The sequence below is a fragment of the Coturnix japonica genome, chromosome 1 (genome assembly GCF_054131305.1).
Source record: "Coturnix japonica strain WE chromosome 1, WE-NBRP24, whole genome shotgun sequence".
Lineage (NCBI taxonomy): Eukaryota > Metazoa > Chordata > Aves > Galliformes > Phasianidae > Coturnix > Coturnix japonica.
The window spans coordinates 51,531,508-51,547,296 of NC_140663.1; the positions used below are offsets into that span (position 1 = coordinate 51,531,508).

At 42.9% G+C, this 15,789-nt stretch overlaps 1 protein-coding gene across 9 annotated transcripts; it reads right to left on the bottom strand.

Annotated features, from left to right (window-relative positions):
• Positions 1-1,916: 1,916 nt before the first annotated feature.
• On the bottom strand, positions 1,917-14,980 carry IFT27 (intraflagellar transport 27). 9 transcript variants are annotated; one of them, XM_085539644.1, is made up of 8 exons: positions 14,862-14,980; positions 13,589-13,855; positions 11,794-11,873; positions 10,660-10,719; positions 9,919-9,978; positions 8,831-8,948; positions 8,417-8,526; positions 1,917-8,213 (listed from the first exon to the last, which is right to left on the bottom strand). In XM_085539644.1, the coding sequence occupies exons 3-8, from the start codon at positions 11,836-11,838 to the stop codon at positions 8,115-8,117; spliced, it is 492 nt and encodes a 163-aa protein (XP_085395770.1). In that variant the 5' UTR covers positions 11,839-11,873; positions 13,589-13,855; positions 14,862-14,980; the 3' UTR covers positions 1,917-8,114. The 9 variants fall into 9 exon arrangements, 7 of the variants coding, with proteins under 7 accessions (XP_085395770.1, XP_015717743.1, XP_015717732.1 ...); XR_014943432.1 differs by lacking the exon at positions 13,589-13,855 and having other exon boundaries at positions 8,831-8,976; XR_014943431.1 differs by lacking the exon at positions 13,589-13,855 and having other exon boundaries at positions 8,831-8,976; positions 9,919-10,017.
• Between the last annotated feature and the right edge of the window lie 809 nt (positions 14,981-15,789).

Consider the following 15,789-nt stretch of genomic DNA (forward strand, 5'->3'; position numbering starts at 1 on the left):
GCCCTCTATCCTCTCTCAGGTCCCAGGAAGAGAACCTCAGCTCTGAACACGAGTACTAGCACTTAGTCTCCCTCCTTCTCATGAGAGCTTCCTTCCTCTCTCCCCACCAAATCTCCATTCTTGTTTGCACTCTGAGGGCTGCCTTGCCTTCCCTCATCTCTCTTCTTCCCACATTTTATCTCTAGCTTTGCTCTTTTGCTCTTTCTTATAGCACTGCTTTATCTCTTTCCTCTCTCCTTATGGCTGTTCTCCCTCTCTGTCATTCACTCGGCTCCCCCCTACACAGGCAAATACAAACACAGATGCACACACAAGCAATCACTTCATCCCCGTCTCTGTAGTTATCCAGTTACCTATTACCATAGTACCTAGCTGACACGTCTCTCTCCCGCAGATTATCCATCTCTCCCCCCAATACATATCAGACAACTCTGCCTGCCTGCCCTTCCTTCTCAGCCTTGCTCTCACTGTCCCCCAGCCAGTCCATTTCTTTGCCTCCCCCTACCCCAGTTCTTCCTTTCCCTCCTGACAATCCATTCCTCTTGCCTTCTTTCCTTCTCTATCTGTCTGCCTGTCCATCCCTCCTTCCCACAGTTTTCTCTAGCTGATAGATATGTACCCCAGTTCACGTCCCTCCCGTGCCCTCCCCTGTTCCTTCACATATTTTATCTCTTTGTGTCTCCTACACACCCAGGCCCACGCTTGCTCTCTCATACTGAGAGGAGGCGGCGGCAAAGAATTTGCTGCTGACCGCTGCATTGCTAGGAGGCAAACACATGGCCGGCCTTGTGCAGGCCAGTTTCTGCCTGAGTGCCCCAAGTCACATATCCCCAGCATCATCTCTGGCACTGGGAAAACAGATGGTGTAATAAATGAGAGCAGTCTAATAAAAGGAGGAAAGGGTGCCTGCTTCAGATGCCCCTCACCCGCAAAGAAACACATATCCAACATGGGTACAGCTCTCTCACTCCCATACCAGTTCGGTTTTGTGCCAGAATTAGCTGGATGAACAAGCTCTACCCTAGCACCAGATGGAGAAGAGAGGGGCAAGAGAAGGTAGTAGCGGATAGGAAGTCCAGTGCTTTTTCCTGACATTGGTGTATAACCCCACAAGGGTGAGTATATGTGAGGATTTAAGGAGTCTGAAGGTAATGGGGATAGGAGGAGCATTAGCACGGGAAGTGAATCAGAGTTGAGGGGATGTATGGCTACTAGCAGCAGTCAGACCCCCATGTGCAGGGACTGTTCATAGGCTAGAGGCGTGGACAGTACAGAGGAATCAAATGGTTGTGAACCTGTCTAGGCAAAGAGGGATGCCACCCTACTGGCAGTCTTAGCTAGAAGGTCCATCAACAGCAATGACTCAGTCCACTTGAAGGAAATACCCCCAGGTCTGAGTGGGTGCAGAGACTAGAGAGGGCAGAAAAAGCTGCAATACTCTGTTTGTGTCCATACCAGAAATATTCTCCTGCCCTTTCCCAGTTTTATGATACTGGGTAAGAAAGCTCCCTTACCTTTTCTGCTGCCTCCCCTGATATTTGTATCCAGAGACTTGCAGCATCATATTTAACTCAGTTCCAAGAAATGACAATTGTTTATAAGCTACCAGATTTCCTAACCCATCTAACATTTTCCCATTCCTCACAGCCTGATACCTCTTTGCTGACAATAGCACTGAAAAGCATTACTTTAACCTTGTAAGTGGTCTTTCCTAGACATACTGTTCTGTATTTTATGCCTGGTGCTTCAACTGCAACATGAATTCCAGCACTTCCAGTTTCAGCATCACAAAATCAGAGACCTAGAAATAGCACGCAATGGCCACACACAACCGTGATACTAAGAGATGCTTCACAAGTATCAAAACTGAGTAGCAAGAGTGAAGGGAAACCAAGAGAGAAAAGAAATTCCACTCATTCGCATTTAGAGGCATTTTTATTATAGTTAGTAGCAAATTCACAAACAGGGTGATTTCTATCTGCTTTACATCGACCACATACACATTGCATTTTGTATTTTTTGAGGTTAATATTGATATTTTCAGGAGGTCTTCCACTGATTAGCTGGTCATGAACAGTTTTTGTAGTGAAATGTCAATCCTGAAGTTGTAGTTGTCACTTTTGCTTGGTCAAATGAGATGAAGGTTCTCTTTCCATTCTCTGAATGGACGGATATAATATATGGTGCAGCACAATTATGTGTAAGCTTATGTGTTAGTCTCTCTATCCACTCCCCCCAGAAAAAAAAAAAAAAAGAGTTTAAGCAAGTGTATCACCATAGTGCTGGTAAAAGAACCTAACTTTTATTTTTTTCCCTTTTTAAATAGTACCAAAATTTGTAGGCAATAATTGTAGGTGTTTATTTCCTTCCACTCAGAAATCCTATCGAGGAGTTGCACTCACACAATCTGAATTTCCAGTCTCTGCATTCTTCCACCTGTTCAGTCCAATGGTGTCTACAGCTGTTTTATTTTTCCCAGCCTCCCCTGAATACACTCCTCAGAGCATCACAGCTTGCTGCGTTTATTTCCCCACAATACTCCTAGGCTTACTTATATGGGTTCTCACTACTGCGGCATCAAACTCCAGCATCAACTCTGTCACATAGACTTTAATTCAACCTGCCTTTGTCTATTGCAAACTCTTTATCTTGAACCTGAACTCATGGTTGCCATTGACCTTACTCATCATGGCTCTAAACTCTCCAAACCAAGCTTGACCAGGAGATCTTGGTCCTGCAAATTTCTATTCACTTATTTATTCTTACCACCTGTTCTCCAACCTGCAGTGTCACCCAGCACTATCTTGTATCCTCGTTTTCCCTCAACAGCTCAAGCATAAATTACGTTTCCCCTCACTTAATTTCCATACATAACTCTACAAGCCAGGAAAAGCCTCAGGTCTTTCCATCCGCATTTCCCACTCTCCCTTTGCAAATCTCTTGGGCTCTTAATGAAGGAACACAGACCCCACTCATTCCTGCACATTCCTATTCCCCTACTTCTCCTTCATTCCCGCTGTTTGAGGCACGGCAGTATAGGAGTTCTGCCTATATACCTACTCTGCTCACACTCCCTGACTAAAAGTCTTCACATTGCATATTTTTCCAGTACTTGTACAGAAAGATAACAGTCTCCGCATTTCTCCAACTGATGCATATCTGGCTGGAGGGAAACTCATCAAACTGACCCCATCCCTGACCCCAGCTTGACATGTAGGGTCTGTCACATTTCCCTTTTAAACATTGCCAAATTTGGATTTGATCTCAGAGACCAGGAAAGAGAGCAATTCCAGACTTTTCTTGACAAACAGCTCTAGGGGAAGAAATATGTGAAGCTGTGACAGAAGAATAAGAGAAGGACCCCCAAGGAGTAAAAACAAAACAAAACAATAAACAAACAAACAAACACAACTCCAAGTCAGAATAAGAACAGCCAGTGTCTATGAAAGATATACTGCAGCAAACTCTGAAGAGCCAAGATGAGGCTGCTGGGACTCAGCTGGGGGTCTTCTGCCAGAGAATTACACTCTAGACTGTGCAACATCCCCACTTCTGAGGTGATTTTGACAAGGAATCATAGCACCCAAGAGTTCACAACACCTGAAAGGACTCGAGATTGAGATGCTCTCTTCTTTCTCCCTCCCCCAAGCCTTGTTGTTCCGGGTCAACAGAGCCAAGGGCAACCGGCACAGAAAACATTGTTCTCAAGGCAAGATGACAGCAGGAGGAGAAAATAGGATGCGAGAAGCAGAGAGATGATGTGCCCTTAGGCTAAGAGAAACGCTGAGGGGGCCAACATGGCCCTTGAATATTTCCTGCTTGCAATCCACCTCTGCCGCAGAAGGACCTAGAAGCCTCTTAGCCCTGGGAACACAGAGCATCATCTACAAGACTGAAAAATTACTTGCTGAAAACAAGCAGTGGTAGCTATTCTCCATGAAGAAGGAGTTGAAATGGAGAAAGTCTGTGAACACAGAGAGAGAGAAGGATCCCATAATGGATGATGTCAAGAACAGACACATCTTCCTTCTACTAATAGAGATCTGTCATCACACCACTGGCTTTATACAGGCAGATGAGAAAACAATTGCAAGCAGCTGTCAGCTGAATATCGTAGATACAGTAATTATTAAAAGCAGAGCACAGTCCTGAGCAGGGTATGGACCCCCATGGATCTGTGTAAGCACCAGTAGAAAGGATTTGCTGCCTACGGAACAGAAATGCAGTGTTTTCCCTGCTGTCAGCACCTGCGTCAGGCTCCTGGTTTCTCTTGAGATACAGCTCTTAATTGGGATAGATTGTACCTTTTCTGCTGTAGCCCGGCCCAGCTCCCACTTTAATTGCTAGTTTATGACTTAGCCTGTTTTATGCTTTCCACACTACTTCTTTCCCCACTTAATCTAATAGAATTATAGAAAGTATTGCTGGGAAGACCTCAGGAGGCCACAGTTTATCCTTCTGCCCCAAGGCAGTATTTCATTTTCAACAACATCATGTGTCTTTTGCTATCAGGTCAGATCGGTCCAAGATGTATAGAAGGTAAAGAAATGAAGCTTACCCAAGGGAGTCAAATGGCATAAGAGACTAAATCCAGCCCTTTAAGTCACTGAAGTTACATCAGAAATAACTCTGGACCCAAATAGCGTCCTTTATCAGATCAGTTTTCTAAAAGATGTCCTTTCTTAAGTTTTAAGTCTGTAAAATGAACAGATCCCTGGAAGAAATTGTTCTGACAGCCCCATTTCAGTATTTGTGGTGCTTTATTATGAACAGCAGTGACCACTCCATTGTTAAGAATGAACAGATCTTATCACAGTATAATCAACTTTGAAATGCTTATTAAATCCCACAATAAAGATTAATCTTCACTGTACTTCACAAAGATGGTTAAAGGCCTGCTTGCTTCTTCTCCTGTCTTTTGAAATTTCAGTTCTGGCTGAATTAGGGTTCTTCTGGGTTCTAAGCACGCATGCTGAACACACAGAATCATGGAATGGTCTGGGTTGGAAGGAACCTCAAGGATCATCAAGCTCCAGCCCCCTTGCTGCATGCAGGGCTACCAACCTCCATATCTAATATAGATCAGGATGCCCAAGGCCCCATCCAACCTGGTCATGAACACCTCCAGGTACAAAGCGTCTACCTCTCTGGGCAGCCTCTGCCAGCATCTCACCACTCTCTTGGTAAAGAACTTACCCGTGACATCCACCTTAAATATTTCCTCCTTTAACTTAAAACCATTTCTTTTTGTCCCGGCATTATCTATCCTTGTAACACCTACAGCACTGCATACCTAGACAAAGTAGGGGAGCTATAAGAAGACAACAATGGCCAGCAGACATGATTTCTGCCTTTCTCCCACTGTCTCCCGCAGCACTTGTAATTCAGGGAGATACAAAGGCTATAAGCAGCAAACAAACATCCTCACTTCATAAACAAATTTTTTCCACAGCCTGTTTGTATCTGACTCCCATGGTCTCCACTCACCCTTCGCTATTGGTCTCTATAACTAAAGTCACAAATGAACTAGGAAAATAGTATCAGCCACATCACGCTACTGTTACACAGCCTAGTAGCTAAAAAAGACAATATATTATGCTTTCAAAATCCATTCAGAACGATGGAGATGGTAATGGACAAACACAGTATTTTGAAGGATGTTAAATTATGACTACTTTAGTGCTTGAAATGAAGAGCAAGGTGGGCTATGTGCTTCTGACACAACCTCTTCTCTAATTCAAGTCTTAGCCTGCAGAAAGAAGGAAAGGGGCACCAGATGAATCCCTACTGCTAGCTAATTAGATCATACATTTTCTCACTTGGGCAATATATCTTCCCCTGCATAGGATGCATTTTTCTTCACTAACCTATCAAAAGCAGCTTCCCAATAAATCAGAAATCACCACCAGCACTCCCTTAATGAGATCCTCCAGCTTATGTGTTCATTTAATAAAACAATGTTCACCAATCTTACTGGTGCATTTAAGCTGTTTATTTGAAGTTATGGGAGGTCTTTCTGGTGCAGAGAGATTAAACTCACCCGCTAAAGGTGATCGTTCAGGACTCATTTCATCACCCATTCCTAAGGCATTCACCTCCCTGCCCCCATCTATCACATCACAGGTGGCAGACACACCTGGTATTCTATTTTCAAGATGAAAAAAAAAGTCTTGTGTTGCAATCACATCATCAGTAGAAGTAGGGGAAAATGAACTACCTCCTTTAGATCAGCTTAACATCCAAAATAACTGTTATTCCTAATAGTAAGAGGTACAAGCATGTGCAGGCAAACTTCCATTCAGTCTATTGTAAATCAACACACACCCTCAGGATTAACAAGGCAACACATGTAAGTTAAAGCCAACCCAAGCCTAAAGAAGGTGAGTTGTGTCTAGTGACCCTAAGCCCACAGAGGAGTCCTCCTTTTCTTGAAATAAGAGCTTTCCCCAGCTAGTTCTGTCACCTTTTTTTCCAAGTGGATTTGTAAAAACAAAACAACAAACCTATTCATTTTCTTTTCCAGCAGGCTCAGTGCCTGCTTAACCTCTAGACTGTATTCATGCTCCCTAGCTAATTCCCAGCATCAACATAGTGTTGCCAGTAAAATGAGCCCAGCTGCTATTCCAGATTCTTGAAGTGCTTCATAAACTCTGCTACAACATCTGCAGTCATATTCCTAGCACTGGGCATAAAAGTGGTTATAAAATATACGTATAAAAATATTGAAACACAGATTCCTGAAAAGCTTGCCTGAAAAACTACTTACTGTTTATTCTCCTCAGAAATTAGCCTTCCTTACCCAGGGGAGGCTAAAATAGTTCTGGAAGAGGGGAAATGTTACAGTTTTGAACTGCAAGGCAGTACTTAACTGGATGTTTTCACATACTGCATTAGCAAATATTAGCAATTCTTATATATGCAATGTCAACATCTCACACAGAGTGTTCTGTCCATGCCTTTACCCTTTGATACAAAACTTCCAGCTATACATGGCTGAATCAAATTAACTTAGCCAGTTTGTCTTTTATTTCCTGAGTCCTGTTTCCACTTCTGAAATCAGAATAGCTTGTTCTTTGAAATGCAAGGATAAGCAGGGAAAGTTTAACAACAAAGATGATTGATTCTAGTAAGGGATTGAGAACTAAGCCTAATGAGAACATGATGTTGCTAAGTTCAGCTGACAAGATACAAAATGACATAAAACCAAATAAAATAACAAACGCATGAAGAAGAAATGGCAATTTCCGTTTTAGACTTGCCCCTGGAATAAAAGAGGTATTCTCACCATATGACTCCATTTTACAGATAAGCCAATTTGGCTAAGACTGTGTGAAGTCCTTGCTTCAACAGAGCAAGCTGCTCCAGAAATTTTGTGACCGAGGGCCAGCAGAGGGCACTGCGTTACCAATTGACAGTGGTATAGATGCAAGACAGACCAGCAGTGGAAGAGCCTCGTTGAAGAAAACCAAATTCTAGTCATTACAAAGAGATGTTAGTCATCACTATATAAATCCTAGAACTGATAAGAATAACACTGTTAAAATAGGTCTCAAATTGTGGGTGCTCCCACAGCACACCTAAATCCAATTCAATCCCCACACATCAGAGACGCTACGCGTCCATTTTAGGCCACAGACTTTCAACTGAAAATGCTTAGCAAGTAGTAGGGCTGAATCAGTCCTGCCCTGCGATGTATGTACCAGTGCTGGGTTGCTTAAGCAAAAAAGTATCCTGCCAGCTTCCCATCTCCTCCTTCAAATCTCTACATCCTTGCTTGTAGCAGCAGAAAGTTTGTTCAGACATGAGACAAGGCACTATTAACAAGGCAAAAAGCTGGCAATTTCCATTCTGCCTTCCCCCTTCTATTCCCTGCCTTCTCCAACCTAACAGACTTTCAGTTAGCAAAGAACCGAGGTAACAGACATGAAGGTGATGCTAAGGTAGCAGTTCCAAAACAATGTTTGCCACTCACTTATTTCTAGTTTATTTTGAATTACCAGAAGATGACCGCGAAGAAGCAAAAAGCTCATCTTTTTTCCTCTCTCTGTATTCCAGTCCATAGGATTCTGGGCACTAGAAGAAGCTCTGAAGATAAGTCATCCCAGTCATGGCCCTCAAGCCAGTGAATGAAAGATTTCCACTTTTTCTTTGTACAGCTGGTAAAATGACTTTGCCAGGATGTTGAAAGGGGCCTCAAAATTTTTCATCTCCTTCTGTAGAAAGAAAATTGTAAATGACAGATAACTAAGCATTTCACTATTTCTGTTCAAACAGCTTCACAAAAGAGACTAAAACTGAGGGTGAGTTAGAGGACAAATAAGTGGAAATGAGTCCCCAGTCATTTACCCTCAGCTGAAAGAGAAGATAACTTCACAAATTCCCACTTCTATAGAAGGCGAAAAGAGCAGATACTCACTACTGACATCTCACAGTATTCCAGGCCGTGTTTGTCAGCCCATTCCTGCGCTTGTTTCTGTTCCACAACTCGACGACCAACCAGATCTGTTTTATTCCCCACTAAGACACCTGCAGAAAACAAAAAGAAACAAAGGAAATAGAACTCAGAAATGATGATTTGTTAGCAATAAATGCTGGGACATTGCAGAGGTACCTGAAAAAGTTGGTGTGAGGCATAACAAAATGTGACCATCTAGAAAAGGTTCCACTAAGGAATGATCTAAAACATATTCATGTCTTTATCTGCACTGTGAGTAGGAGGAAGCTGTGTCTGCACCTGCCTTAAAATAAATGCACTATGCCACATCTCAACAGAAACAACTGCTGCCATACAACAGGGGTGCAGATAGCAAGAATATCATCCATTTCTTACCTGGGACGTGCATTCCAACTGCTTGTGCCCTCAGCTTTTCTAGCCACTTGGCACAGTTGTTGAAAGATTGCTCATTAGTGACATCATACACAAGGCACAGGACATTTGGTTGCTCCCACTGCACAGCAAGAAAGGAACACTGTCAGCTGTAATGAAACCAATGTGGTCAACAGCCAGTCCACATCTGCATGGCAAGCACAGATGCTAAGATAAAAATAAAAAGCCTAATACACAGGAAACCTATGCCTGGGTTGAGGTTATGCATCTCAGCTGAGTTGATTAAATGGATAGCTGGCATTGAGTGATACAGTCTTGCTTTACTTCCTCAATTCTATCTTTATGGTCCTGCTCCTTGCACCAGCTTTGGCACTCATCTTATTCCCAGGGAAGCTGATTCCTCATGCTCAATCAGCACAAAATTAATCCTAGAGAAAAAAAATTAGAAAGGTTTTCTGCCAGTTTGAGAAGCTGAGTCAGCTTCCAGAGGGGTCCCTTGCAAATCAGACCTGGTGCAAGGGCAACAGTGCAACTGCCTCTTGTAGAGCAGTATCAGGTTGACTTAGCTGTCTTGGGAAACTTCCTATCAATTAACTGATTCTACCTTTCAAGTGAGATAGCACAATGGAGAACTGTACCAGAAAAGAGAGGAATGATTGAAGGAAAAAAAAAACCAACCACACAACAATCAAAGGCAGTATTATGCTCAAGGACAAAAATGTGTCCTGTTGTATCAAGATATCATTTACAACACACACACAAAAAAACATCACTGCTGAAGTAGCAGCAGAATAGATGTATTTCTGAGAAAAAGAAATACTATAACCAACAGCACACAGTTATTCACAGTTAAAAATCCCTACTTCTTTTGTCAGAAAACTGAAGGATTATCTGCTTTCCTTCCTCTTAAAAGTATTTATTCTAGCACCTTTACAAGTTTTAGAGAGGTAGAACAGGATGCATTGGCAACTGCGGTAAATGCTCCCATTTACACTAAAGAAAAAGTTTGCTATATCTGTCAGACTGAGGAGTTCAGATCTTCAAAGCAAAAGCACTTCTTTGGAAGAAGAGGACTGTTACATAACACTTACCAGTTTCTCCAGCATCTCGGAAAATAGATCTTTGCCTGCAGAGTCAAAAATGAAGAATTCCTGAAAGCAGAAGCAGAAAGAAGGCTCTTGCCAGGAACACTGCAAAGTAGAGGAAGGTTCTGAAAGTAAACACTGCAACTTGTCATCCCTGCATTTTGTTCAGTATAGCAGTCTCACGTCCCTGAGGGACTTGCTCCTGGCACTGTGTGTACCCCAACTTCAGACAGTATGATAAAAGAAGTGGTGATTTTTTTCATGTATAAATGATAAAAGGATTACCTCCAAAGCCCTAGGCCTTGTTTCTACCTCTACTGGAAAGAGAACACTGGGAAGAGTGGGGCAGTAAAAAGGTAATTTCCACTATTTTTATAAAATGACACACGTGTCCATATTACAGTAGTGGAAGTGTAGGGCATTTAAGGAAAAGGAACAGTTTCATCTTCTGTAGTTCTAAGAAACATGAACTAAACTTGATTGTCCTGAAAGACAGAACAGAAAGCAAAAAGTGTTTGTGACAGCTTCGGTTTAAGATGTCCTTTTGGACACAACTATATAAAACATATTTTAAGATGAAGCTAACCATGGAGCACAAGAAATTACACATGACCAGTCTCACTTCCTTATTGCAACTTAATGGCCTTATGAACATACAGTGCCGTCTTCTAATGGAATGAGATGGAAAGGGAGGCTTGAGCTCCAGATGTCTCTTTCTGACCCAATTTATGTCACAGAAAAACTCACCACACTATCACTTGTCTCTGGAACTGATATAGCCTTCACCAACAGTTCAATGCCCGTTGTCTGTCAAGAAGAATCAGGAAAACAGGGATCAAAAGAGTTTTTAAGAGCCTGCCCAACTGCATACCAACTATGCATGAGATTGAGGCAATTTTTGCAAATCATACCCATCCCATCAAACAGACTGCTGGGAACTCAGCAGTGCTCCTCATAGCTTTGGTAACATTGTCCTCCTTACATGTCACAGCTGTGTAGATTTGCTCAAATGGGAAAAAGACAGAGTACCAGTGTTCAGAGCTTTGTTTGTATACCAGCGTATTAGTTGAAATCTGTGGGGCTACATTCACTGTCACATTGCTGCTCTGAAGCAGCCTCGGAACATTCTGCACCAGCCATGTGATCAGCTAACATATGGGACTGAGGTTATTTGTGCCTCTTGCCACCTTTTATCTCATTCTGCTTTGTAGCTCGTTTGTTTGTTCTATTTCTATCCTTAACTTCTGGTTTCCATCTTTATTTCAATGAATAAACATAATATAGGGTTCTTTTTTCCCCCTGCATTCATATTTTCCTTTTTTTACTTTACTTATATTTACTTTTATTTTTATCCTGCTTCTGATTAGTCATCACCATTGATTATCTCACTGAAAGACTGCAAACTGTATCCTCTTCATCTGGGAACAGTTTCTGCAGATTATAATTATCTTGGGGCTATGCAGAACATCTTCATGTTTGCATAGTGATAAGCACAATGTCCACATGCACACTGAATAGTTGGAATTAAGAGCTTTCTCCTTCAGTGATGCTTTTTTCATAGAGTATTTCCTAAGGGGGAGAACTCAACTCACACCACAAAAGCTTGGGAAAATATTGGTTCAGAAGGAAAATTATAACAATTAACTGATATACTCACCATTGTTTCAAAACCAGCACCCACATAACGTAAAAAACTTACAGAACATTAAATCACTTCTCTTCAGATTCTACGGTGCAAGACAAAGGGAACTAAGTAAGACCCAACTTGAATGCCTCAACAAACCATATTATTTGCTTTGTTCTAGGGCTTCTTATTTCTCTCATGTAACTTAGAAAAGTTGCTGGACAGCAGATTGAGCTTGTCATGTAACTTGCACTTACCAACGTATAATTCTTCTGAAAATGAGCCCCATCATTGCGGAACATCTGGGCTAAGGCACTCTTCCCCACAGCTGGATCACCTGCAAAACCAAGGATCAATATATGTACATATATATATATATAATCATAGAGAATTTTATTTTCCCTCAGTTCTGTTCCTGTCTTATGCCACAAGACACTGAGTACTACAACTCTGAATGCAGGCAAGGTGACTGTGACAAAATAATCTGAAATGTACTACCTATGTGATGAAATCAATATTGTTATTATGCATATTGATGCTGAGATCAGGTTTTTACTCTATGAATGATAATAAAGAGTTCCCAGATTGAGGCTGAATTGCTGTTTGTTTTAGAATTTGTGTTTAGGAATCTACCCTATAGCCTTTACCTAAGAACTCATGTTTTCCAGGTGTGGTGACACAAAGAATATGACAACATGATAAGGGAGACTGAGGTGCATTGGCTGTTTTCTCTCCTTAAAATACACATACGCTTCAAAGCTGCTTAATCTGGTAACATTCCTCGATGAACTCTTCTTGCTGACCCTGCTAAGTGAGCAGCTCTTGCTGACTCAATGCTGCTGGTGGCTCATTAGTTGCATCCTGGGCATAACAGAAGCAAATGTCACTTGGCTGGAAAGGAAGCCTGCTGATTCATCCCTGTATGGAAGGCAAACTAAAGGGCTTTCATTTTTGCTCCTCTAGAACAAAGGTTTACTGGTGTCACTTGCATAACACTTTGGGTAAATTTCTGCCCTTCTTTGGCCCACTGTTAGAAAATTCTGCAAGACCTAAAGTGACAGCAGAGAACTGCAGAATTCACCTAAGCCCAAATCATTCCACAAAACAGATCACAGTCCCTGCAAAACAGAGGCACGTTAATGTTCTCAGGAAGCTTATCTTCTCTTCACATATCCTTTCAACAGCCTGGATAGTTCAAAGGGACAAAAACCAGGAATTAAGTATCTCAGTGTTCTAGCTTTACCCTGCAAAGAACACTCATGACAGTCAAGCTGGGAACACAAACTTCCTATGTTATACTGGTAATAAAAAAACCCTCAGAAAGGGGTACATTCTGGCCCTATTAAAATATCCTAGATGGTGTTTTGAAGGAGATTGGTAAGTTATCCCCTCACATCATATTTCAAAGAAGAGTATTTTGGATAGTTACAATTGCTACTGGATGTACAAACCAAAGCAGTTCTTGTTTAAACATTTTTAGCATGCTTGCTTACTTTGAGCTGAGATGGGTTCATAATATTTAGACAGGAAAATCTGGTAAATCAGCTTGTTTGTTCCCTGATCAGTTCAAGCTTGTGCTGAAGACAACACTCTGTTCTGAGTGGAAGCTATTCTGTATTTCAATAGATAATTAGATCTGTCTTTGTAAAATGAGATAGAAAAGCATACACTGCTACAAACTCTGCAAGCTCCTTTTACTTTCAACATCGAGTGCAAATTCTTACCTAAGGTGTTCCTTTTCTTTTATTTGGCAGCCTCAGCTTTTTTTTTCCCCCCTCTTTTTCTTCTTCTTTGCCATTCTCTTCGCCCATTATATCATTACACTCCTCCCTCAAAATAAGTTTCCTTGCACTTTCCATTTAGCTTGGTCTCGTCTGCAAATACTGCATCCCACAGAATTTATTCCATCCATGTTTCTGTTATTCTGCCAGAAATCATTGCGTGTCTCCGAAATACCTACTACGGAGAAAATACGTGTCTTACAAAGAAAACCCTTTCATGGTGTCTCCAAAGTAAACTCAAACAGTATCTTCGTCTGTGTTTGTAAATTACCCTTGAGATAACACGGGGATCGCTTTCTATTGTCAAGTTAATAGCATCTGTTCTGCTAACAAAAGTCCTTTCCCCTCTGCTGTTCTCCTTGACCACGGTGCAGCTCCCAGTACTGTCAGCCGTTCTATTCTTCGTAATCATTTCCTTAGGTACACAAGAATTTCTCGATCTATCTCAGATGTTTTTGCTTCTACCAATGTAATTGCATTCTCTTGTTCTCTCCAGGTTGTTGTGGTTTCTCGCCTCTCACATCTATTACATTCTCTCCTGAAAGAAAGAAGTTATTTTGCCTGGACTGCTGCATTAATTCATTATTTTCAACAAGATACAGGTACTATCCTAGTTCTTAAGAGCACTACAAAGGGATCTGTTTCTATGACATGGAACAGAGCGTTTCTGTTGTTTGCATTGTGAGCAGAATTGAAAGGGCAGCTTCAAACCCAGCTGGGATTAAGAACATAACTGAGTCATACAAAGAAAAACCATGTGAGTTCGGGAGTGTGATGGAATCAGCCTTTGGTAACATTAAAGAAAACCTATACTAGGATCTGGAAACCAAATTGGAAGTGATGTGCAAGTCTCAAATCTTGAAGATGGGTAAGGTAGTCATGCTGTCCATGGTAACTGTCAACAGTAACAGCAAGGAAAAGCACTCATTTGCATTTGCCAAAGCTTGCACTTGGCTTTGTGCGAGCCGACAGTTCGCTACTTCCAAGGAAAAAGAAAAGATTTAATTCTGGATTAATTCTGGAAAACAAAGTTGAAGCAAAGAGTTAACTGGAGAGTTGTCAGCACACCAAGGTTTTCTGGTTCTGCACTTGTGGCTGATACCATGCGCTCAATGAAAAGCCTTTCCTTCCTGTAGCATTGACAGTCGGCTGAATTTACTCTCAGCACCTCCGTAATCCATCCTGACTGAACAAAGCGGAGTCTTCACCTCACTTTCCCCCCCTCAGAATAACCTCCAGCTCACTTAGAGGGAAGGAATGCTCCGTGCAGCAGGCACCCTTTGTCCTCCCCCTCCCCCTCCATCCTCCCCCACCCACTCGCTTCAGACCCTCCCCTTCCCCAGCCGATCTCACCGCACTTCACGCCCTCCCACGCGAACGGGGGAGGCGGTACCACCGCCCCATCCCCCGGGTGCTGCCCAATCCTTTCCCGTCACCTCCGCCGACCTGCCAGGCCGCACGACCCGCCACCAACTCCCTCCCAGAACTCCCACCTCGTTAAGGGGGCTTGTCCATGCCTGCGAGGCGGCGGAGGCCGGACTCACCTGCCAGCAGGCACTTGGCGGAGAGCTTCACCATCGCCCCGGCCCGGGGAAGGCGGATGCGCCGGGCCGGGAATGCTGAGGCGACCGCCACCACGCTCTGCCGCGGCCCTAACAACAGCGCGACCCTAGCAACGGGGCGCCCCGCCTTCATCCGGGACGCTAAATCCGATTGGCTACGAGCTCTGCTCGTCAAGGCTAGCCGGAGTTACTATTTGTTGCTGTGTCTTTGCCCGCCTTCCGAGCGTCCTGTCACTCAAATCCTGGCTCCCGCCCTTCTTGTGGCTGAGGCGAGGCGGAGGGCGGTGCCGCTGTGGTAAAGCGGAGTGTTTTCTGCCCAGCAACTAACTACGTATGTAGAAACCGACTTGTTATTGGATAGAGCTCAGGGGACGGTACCACCTAGCCAAAATTAACTCACTTGAAAAAGAGCAGAAAAAAATAAAGCTGCGGGCAAAAGACTACAGAAGAGGAGATTGGAAGCACTAAGGAGCAAAACGACAAGTGTGAGCGAGGCAGAAAAGCTTCCGTCCTACATCTATCTCCATTCCAAGCAATGGGATCTTCCGGGCAGAAGAGCCCTTCACTCGCATGTATGGCTGGGTGTAGAGCCGTGTTAATGCATGGCTGTGGGGTGAGGCTTCAAGTGTGTTATTTGTGACTTGGTTTGCCCACCATTCTGCATTGTGCTCCATGGAAGCCGCTTTTAGCAGGGGGTTGGACTCCAGAGTTCCCTTCCAGCCCCTACAGTTCTATTTATGCAACCCTTGTGTTATCCTTGTCTATTTGTTATATTGTCCCAGTTTACTGACAGGTTTGCATGCAAAGGCTTTGAGGCTTCATTATGATGTACTTGAGATTTATCGATCGCGTCTGTAATGTAAATGTAAAGTAAAATCCATCAGCATTTAGCAAGGTCTCAAAACACCTC